General features: G+C 62.1%; 1 protein-coding gene across 1 annotated transcript; it reads left to right on the top strand.

The window, feature by feature from the left end:
- Positions 1–4,365: 4,365 nt before the first annotated feature.
- Positions 4,366–7,717, top strand: GPX3 (glutathione peroxidase 3). The gene is made up of 5 exons (XM_019506122.1): positions 4,366–4,653; positions 6,262–6,415; positions 6,808–6,925; positions 7,043–7,142; positions 7,225–7,717. The coding sequence occupies exons 1-5, from the start codon at positions 4,567–4,569 to the stop codon at positions 7,429–7,431; spliced, it is 666 nt and encodes a 221-aa protein (XP_019361667.1). The 5' UTR covers positions 4,366–4,566; the 3' UTR covers positions 7,432–7,717.
- The last annotated feature ends 337 nt before the right edge of the window (positions 7,718–8,054 follow it).

The following is an 8,054-nucleotide window of genomic DNA, read 5'->3' as shown; positions in this document are numbered from 1 at the left end:
GATCTGTTTGACCTCCTGAGGTCCTGTCCAGCCCTCGTTTTCTTCGATTCTGACCCTCGAGCCTCTCTTGATCAACAGGACGGGGTGGGGGGAAGGACCGGCCAATACCAACCAACGAGCTGCACTGCCCTCAGCGAACGCCCGCACAGCTCTGGCACTGGCGGGGCTGGCACGGCATCCAGCCAGCCGGCCTTGAACTCAGGCAGTTAAGATATCCTCACCGTCAGCCCTGGCTTAAGCCGCATTTCGGCTCTAACTCCCCTCCCGTTCAGCGAGACCTCTGCTGAGACGTGGGTGCCAGGTGCATGGGGAACATGGGGTTCCCGCTCCTCCTGGGTGGCCCCTGGCGATCACATTGGGCCCTTTGGCCCCAGCACTGCTCTAGAAACTCAAGTCCAGGGGCCCAAGAGGTCTCCAAAGCCTCTGGGCCCGTTGTCTCTGTCCCTGGCCGTCTGACTGCTTTCAGCTGCGCTGCAGGCGTGTTTATTTTACCTGCACCCGTTATCAGTGCCCTGTCCTCACCACCCACTCCCCCAGCTCTGGGTCATCTGAAACCTTGCAGTGGGGATTCTTGTATTTTCTCCCAGGTCAATGGTACAGCAGAGGGGCAGGAGCCCCCTTCCCAGCAAACCCCGCCACCCTGCCCACAGCCCCCCAGACCACAGCAGTTGGAGGTCTTGAGGATGTGCACGCCGGCCTAAGCGTGCACCACGATGATAGTGCCGGCCCTAAGCGTGCACCACAGTGACTGTGTGCAGCTCTAAGTGTGCACCACAATGACTGTGTACAGCTCTAAGTGTGCACCACAATGACTGTGTACAGCTCTAAGCGTGCACCACATTTGCTTGTACACGGTTCTGCATTCAAGTGCCCTGTAGAAGCCTCAGCCCCCAGACACTGACACCGCTGCCTCGATTAACCGAAGCTGCGTTTCCATCCCAAACTGGTTCTGCGCACGTGTAGCCCCACGCTGATAGATCAGTCAGTACCGTGCGGGGATCCAACCCGGCTCAACTGCTCTGTTGTTCTGCCCAGGATGGATGCCAGGCCTATAATTACCAGGTCCTCCCCTTTATCCTGTTTAAGTACCAGCACGAGGATACCCATCACAGGCTGATATAGCAGGATCTGCATCTGGGAGTCTCAGGTATCTCTGTTGTGGTAACCTCCCCATCAGAGGTGGAAACGGGAGCAGCTGGCACTTGGCTTTCTGTAGCTGGGATCTCACATAACACATCCCTGTGCTATCTCTGAGAACCCAGCTTGCATAACCCTAACCCTCCTCTCCCCCAGCACGTCCGGCCCAGCCTTTGCTGGCCTTGGGGACCTGAATGAAGGAGGCTATTGTCTTTTCCGAGCAAGGTGGAAGAGCTCAGCCTGTCACAGCACAGCACATTCACACGCGCTCCTGTCTCTTCCGGGGGAGCCAGCATGGACATGGGGGAGCTCGCCTTGGTCCCTGCAGGCTCCTGGAGAGGTCCATTAGATGAAAGCAAGCACTTTGGGGGGGCAGCTTTCCATGCTTTCCACCATCCACCCCACTCCTCGCTCGCGGGAGCTTTCTCACCCACTCCACCCAGAGCAGGGTCAGACCAAAGCTTCCTCTCCACCACCCCTTGTCCCCTTTCTGGGGGACCCCAGACTCCCCCATGTACACCTGCCCCCTTGGGCATAGTCCTCACAGTCCCCCAGGCGGCCAGCCCTCATGCTAGCCTGAGCTCTAGCAATTCACAGCCCAGGCCTGGCATTTGAGGCTCAGCATTGCCGTTTGCTCCCCATCCCCATGCCCTGCAAGACCTTCATGTTACGCCAATGAGCAACCCCTGACCTGGGCAAGAAGTCCCCCAAAGGGCCCTGCAGCCAGGTCACTGCTCTCCACTGATCCCCTCCGGGGCACAGCATTTGCCTCAGTGTCAGTAATATTTAACTGGAAGCCAATGCCAGGTAAATATTTTGATCCCTCTGGAAGTCTGAGGACATCCCAGGACCCGCCAGCACCCTCTGTGCTGTTGGCGAGAAGCCGGGACCTCTCACGGCGGGGTCTGCGCGGGGCCTTGGGGACAGCCATTAGGAGAGCCTGGGGCACAGCCACCCACCTGGAGCCCGCCCAAGGCAGCCGAGCCCTCTGGCCCTCGCTGCTCAGGCCAGCCGTACAGCCACCAACCTCTCCTCTCCCCTTCATCTCACGTCCTGCCAACCGCAGCCCCTTCGCCTTCCAGCCCCTGCTTGCATGCCCGCCACGGCGGCTAAGGGCGCAGGCACCGCTTGCTCCATCCAGGCCACCCCTGGTATTTGAACCTCTCCACCTAGCCACCCAGCTCTGCTCTTCCCAGGCTCACCCTGCCACGGGCAGGACTCGATTTGCTAGAAAACAGAAAAGCTCCTGGGAGTTTTGCATGGACTCTCTGCAGTGCCTGTGGCTTCTGCCAGTCCTTTTGCTCTGGATTTAGCCTCCTAACATTGCCCCCCAAGCTGGCAGCATCTGGAGACAGAGATCTCTTCTCTGTTAATACACAGTTTGTTACCTGTGCGTATGAAAAATTTGCTGGTGGGACTTAAGGCTGTATCATTTTAAATAGGTGGGACTCAAGGCTGCAGTCTGTGCCTGGCTCATGGGAACCAGACTGGAGGAGGAAAGCCTTGCACTCAAAAGCTTGTCCTACCTGGCTCTGCAGCTGATAAAAGACATCACCCTGAGCAATCCTTGCCTCTGGACAAATAGAGCAATAGGACTCATTTGTCTGTCACACAGGTCCCTTTAACGCATCTGTCATGACTGATGTGCCAGGTGAATGGCATTTCATTTTATATCCCTGCAGCCAAAGCAGCCCAACCCAGCCCTGGCCTGGGAGCAGAGCTGCTCCAAGGAGCCTCAGCCTCCCTGGAGAAGCTTGCAGCCCCTTTGACATGAAGCCAGCTACCCCCGCTTCTCACAGCATGCTCCAGCACCAAGTCCTTCCAGACTTAGAAGACTGCCCGAGCCTTGTCTGGTCCCAGATGGACCCAGTAGTCCCTTCCCCAGGCAGGAGAAGGCCTCACCACCCCAATCAGCCCTCCCCATAGAGCAGCTGGGCCAGTCTTTATAGGAGCTGCAATCAGCTCCAGCTGGCCCCCGACTTTGCAGCATCCCCTGGCTAGGTTAACTCTTTCCTCACCACAGAGCGGGGAGGGGCGGCGTGCATCTCGGTGCAGCAAGGGGCAAGGACCTGAGCTGGCTCAGCATGCCCGCCTAAGGGGCCGGTGCAAGGTCAGGGAAGGAGATGCACGGGGAGCAGAGAGGAGTCCTGGCTGAGTCACCGCCGGCGTGACCGGCTCTCTGGCGCGCTGTCTAGTCCTAGCAATAACATGGCTTGTCGCCATAGACAGGGAACAGCTGAGAGGTGGACCCACCTCACCTCCCTCCACCAAAAGCATTCCTTGACACCCCCTCGCTGCAGCTGACGCCCAGCCCAGAGGGGTATCTCAGCCCCAGGACCCCCCCGGGTTGTGGACCTGCCAACTGCATGCCACGCCTGGGCGCTCTGGGCTCATCTCTATTGAGCAGGGAGCGAGGGGGGGCCGTGTCTAAACTGGTGTTGATGCATCTGCAGCTGCGGTCCCGCAGCCGGACACCAGAAACCCCTGGGGTGGCGTGTGTGGGGCCAGGGCAGCAAGCAAGGGCTGTCTGTGCTGGACCCCGAGGGGGCACAGAGCAGGCACTGCCCATGTGGGAGCTTTGTCTGACCCTGCCGGAGGGGGGCTCTGAGACCTGGCAGGCAGCTGGGCATTGCCCAGAGCCCTCCAGACACCCCCACTTACCACAGCAGCCCGTTGGAGCATGGCCCCAACCCCTGCCCGTTTCCCCGACACAGCGTCTGCCACCTTCGTGCACCCAGCATTGCCCCAGCCCCTGTCCCTTGGTCCATGTGCCCCCTGCCCGCTGACAGCGCCCCTTGCAAGCCCCCCAGCTCCTTGCCCCTCCGCCTCGCCTCTCCTGTCCACCCCTCTGCCACGTGCACCAGGGAGCTGGGGCTGGCCCATGTCTAGCACAGGCTGAGGCTCCCCCAGCACCTCCCTCCGCCCCATCCGGGCACTCAGAGCCAGGCTGTGGGCGGCTGTGCCGGGGCGCAGGATAAGAGCTATGACTTTCCCTATTGTGCAGCTCCTAATCTCCTGTTGCATCAAGTCCAGACACGTACTCTGTGTCCTCTGCCCTGTTCCCCCCCAGGGCTTTGCCCTCCGGCCCTTGGCAGCTGCACGCTGGCGTGCCAGGAGCCTTGAGCCAGGTCCAAGCCCTGCCCTTATTGCTCCTCGCTGGGTGCATCCTCCTCCCTGTCACCCCCCTGCAATGCACGTGCCCCTTGGGCTCGGGAGTGGCGTCCGAGCCCAGGGCCCATATGGTTAACGGGTTGTGGGAGTCTTTGCCTGTCCCTGATTGGCTGGCATGGTTCAGCCACAGCCCTTTATTTCTCCCTGTCGAGCTGAAAGGTGGCAGAGCTGGTGGCGGAAAGGACAGCGAGGGATAATCCCAGCCGCCCAGCTCCTCGGGGCAGGGAGAGGGGTGCGCACCCCTGCCCTGCTGCAGCTATGGGGGGCCAGCTGCACGCCTCCTGGATCTTCCCCTTGGTTTTGGCTGGCCTGGTTCAGCCGAATTGGGGGCAGGAGAAAGACAAGGTAAGGGGCAGAGTGGGTTGCAGCATGCCTTGGGGTGCTGCTGCCTGCTGGGGGGGGGTCTGCAATGCCTTGGGGGGGCCCGTGCCCCCGAGCTCAGGCATGCATGAAGGGCGAGAGGCTGCAGGGAGCGGGGTTGTGGCATGGGACCGGGACCCCCAGACTGCAGGGGGGTCCTAGGATCTATCTGAGCCAGTCCTGTGGCCCCCACCTGCTGAAGTGCATGGGGAGGGATGTGGTTTGTGGGGTGAGGAAGTGGCAGGACCCCGTTCCTGCCTCCGGCTTCCCCCCTGTGCTCTCCTGGCCACCCCAAACCCCGGGCTCACGGACAGCCGCAGAGGGGCTCTGCAGGATGGGGCAACATCACCGTCTGAGCTGGGAGACGGGGCCCTGAGGCATGTTGCGGGGGCGGCTTGCTGATGGGTACAGCATGGAGCCAGCACGGTGCACTCGCAGCCATGGGCACGCTCTGCTCTGGGCAGGGACGTGCAGGGCAGCAGGTACTGGGCAAGGTGCCCAGAGAGGCAGGACCCTGGAGTGCCCTGAGCAGTTGGTGTCTGCCTGTCCTGTGGGGAGCAGCGCCGCACAGGGGGAGGCATCATCGGGACCATCGGCATTGCAGGGAAGACGGACGTGGCAGCAACACGGCTCCCCTGGAGAGCCTGGCATGGCCTCGTGTGCCTGCCTGATAGCGGCTCCCAAAATAGAGCCCGCACGGGGGCTCGTGTGACGCACGGGTCTAGCATCACCCTGGAGATGACCGGCTGGGGGGCAAAAGCCACAGATATCTGGCTGCCCCTTTGTGCCAGCCTGTCCCAGGGAATGAGGGCTGGGAGGGATGCTGCAGGTGCCCTGGCACATAGTCGCACCCTCAGCACGCGGGTTTGGGTGTCATTGCTAGGGTCCAGAGCGACCCTTCGCTGAAGGGACGGGGAGCAGCCTGTACCACCTGGGGCTCTGGCTTTGGACCCGCAGAGTCTCGCAGCAGCTCCCCGCCCCACGCAGACATCCCTGCCAGGGCCACCCCAGGGTGCAGGGAGCCTGGGGCTCCTCCGAGCGGGTGCAGATGCAGCCAAGCCCTGGCACGCGCCTGCCCAAGAGGCTGGATGCTACAGCTCTGCTAGCAGCCCCAACCCCTCTTGGCACGGGGGGCCGGAGGGGTAGCACCGACTCACCCAGCCGCCCCGGCATGCCTCTGTGCTCCCGGCTGCATCGCACCCTCGGCCCTGACGACGAGATCCTAGTAACAGCCTGTTCCTAGGAGACAGGCACTCCATCACGAGCGGCTGCCGTCAGCCTGGCAACGCAGGCTCGCTCGCTGCGGCCCAGGCCCCTCTCCTGGCCCAGCAGGATCAGGCAACGGGTTTGTCTCCGTTGACTCACCCGGCTGTTTCCTGCCTGGCAGGTGGGGAGCTGGGAGCACTGGTGGGGGGGTGCATGGCAGGATCTATGCCCATGCAGCGAGGTCCCCCCCACCCGAGAGCCCAGCCGTGGCTGCGCGGGGCTGGAGAGAGGCCAGGCAGGAAGACCCCCTTGGTGGGGGCACCTCGCTGGGGTGCGTGTCCCCAGCCCTGAGCACCTGCCCACGCGGCCCGCCCGGCCATCTTCCAGGTGAACTGCTACAGCGACGTGGGTGGCACCGTCTACGACTACGGGGCCCTCACCATCGATGGGGAAGAGTATGTCCCCTTCAAGAAGTACGCGGGGAAGATGATCCTCTTCGTCAACGTGGCCACGTACTGAGGGCTCACCATGCAGTACGTCGGTAAGAGCCCCCGGCCCTCTCCCACCCGCCGCGTGGCGCAGCATCCCAGGCCCGGGCCGTTTCCAGACGAGAGGGCAAGGGTGGGGACGTGTCCCTGAGGTCAGGTGCACAGTGGCCGTGTCCAGCATGAGTCCTGGGGGCTTGTGCCCCTCACGGGAGGGCCAGGCAGGAGGTGGAGGAACCCCGGGTGAGTTCCCACTGCTGCAATGGGGATGGGAAGAAATGGATGCACAAAGCAGGGGTCGAGCCCAAATAAAGCCCATGGGGATGGCCAGGGCTCGGCAAGCCTCACAGGAGAGGCTGGGAGAGGGCAATGAAGCTGCAGCCCCACCCTAGGTCCCACGACATGACTAACCTGCGGTGGGGATGGGGTCGGGGGGGTCTGCTTGCAGAACTGAATGCACTACAAAGCGAACTGGGGCCCTACGGACTCGTCGTCCTGGGCTTCCCCTCCAACCAGTTTGGGAAACAAGAGCCCGGGCAGAACGCCGAGATCCTTCCTGCCCTGAAGTGAGTACCAGAGCCCGGGCTGGGGTGGGGGCTGCCAAGCACGGGGTCAGCTCCCACCTGCGTTGGAAGAGGGTGGAAGGGGGCCCGCCGCCCAATTCTCCCCTTCCACTTTTTCAGGTACGTCCGCCCGGGCGGAGGCTTCGTCCCCAATTTCCAGCTCTTCCAGAAGGGCGATGTGAACGGGGAGAGGGAACAGAAGGTCTACACCTTCCTCAAGGTCCGCGCACACCCTCCTCTCACGTCTGAGCGGGCGAGAGCGGGGGCGCGGTGGTGACGCCTGTCCCTCCTTCCCCTTGCAGAACTCCTGCCCTCCCGTGGTGGAAAACTTCGGGGACCCCAAGCAGCTTTTCTGGCAGCCCCTGAAGATCCACGACATCAAGTGGAACTTCGAGAAGTTCCTGGTGGGGCCGGACGGGGTGCCCGTGATGCGGTGGTACCACCGCGCCACCATGGCCACGGTGAAGAACGACATCGTGGAGTACATGAAGGCCCAGAGGCCGCTCTAGGGAAGCCCGCGGGCACTTGAGAGACGGGGTGGGGTGGGCCGCCGTGCTTTATCCAGAGCCGAATCCCTCGGGCTGTGCTCCCCGGCACCGGGAGCCCCCGAGACTATCCCTTTTCAAATGCTTTCTGCGCCAGGGAAGGGGCTGGCAGGGCCCCCGTCGACACAGCCCAGCCAGTCGCGCTGCTGTGTGAACCGGCCTGGGCCACAGCTCCCGCGACCAGTCCACAACAGCCCTGCGCCTCCCACGCCTCCATCATCATTGCGGGCGCTCACTTGAGGCAGCATCTTGTCCCCCCACCACTGCAGCCACCAGCCCCGTGCCCCCCACCGCTGCCCATCTTGTTCATCCCTCGTCCCCTCTGTATTTTGGGTGCACTCCCATCTTGAGATCCCCTCCACTATGCCCCGTGTCACTATTTATTTGTTAGGACCCTCCCCTGCAACACCGCGTAGCCAGAAAATGCTTCTGTGACCAAGTTACAAGTCATAGTCTTTAGTTGCCATTCTTCCAGTCTCTTATTGTTTTCTACCAATTGACTGTGTGCACACGTGTGTATTGTGATTTCTGATACAGCATGGTCTAGATGCCTCAAGTGAATTCAGGAATGCATGTCACTAGGAACT

This window comes from Gavialis gangeticus, unplaced genomic scaffold (assembly GCF_001723915.1).
Source record: "Gavialis gangeticus isolate Ggan-Ray unplaced genomic scaffold, GavGan_comp1, whole genome shotgun sequence".
In the NCBI taxonomy this organism is placed as follows: domain Eukaryota; kingdom Metazoa; phylum Chordata; order Crocodylia; family Gavialidae; genus Gavialis; species Gavialis gangeticus.
Note: the sequence above shows the minus strand (reverse complement) of the source record. Positions and strands in the feature narration are given on the sequence as shown.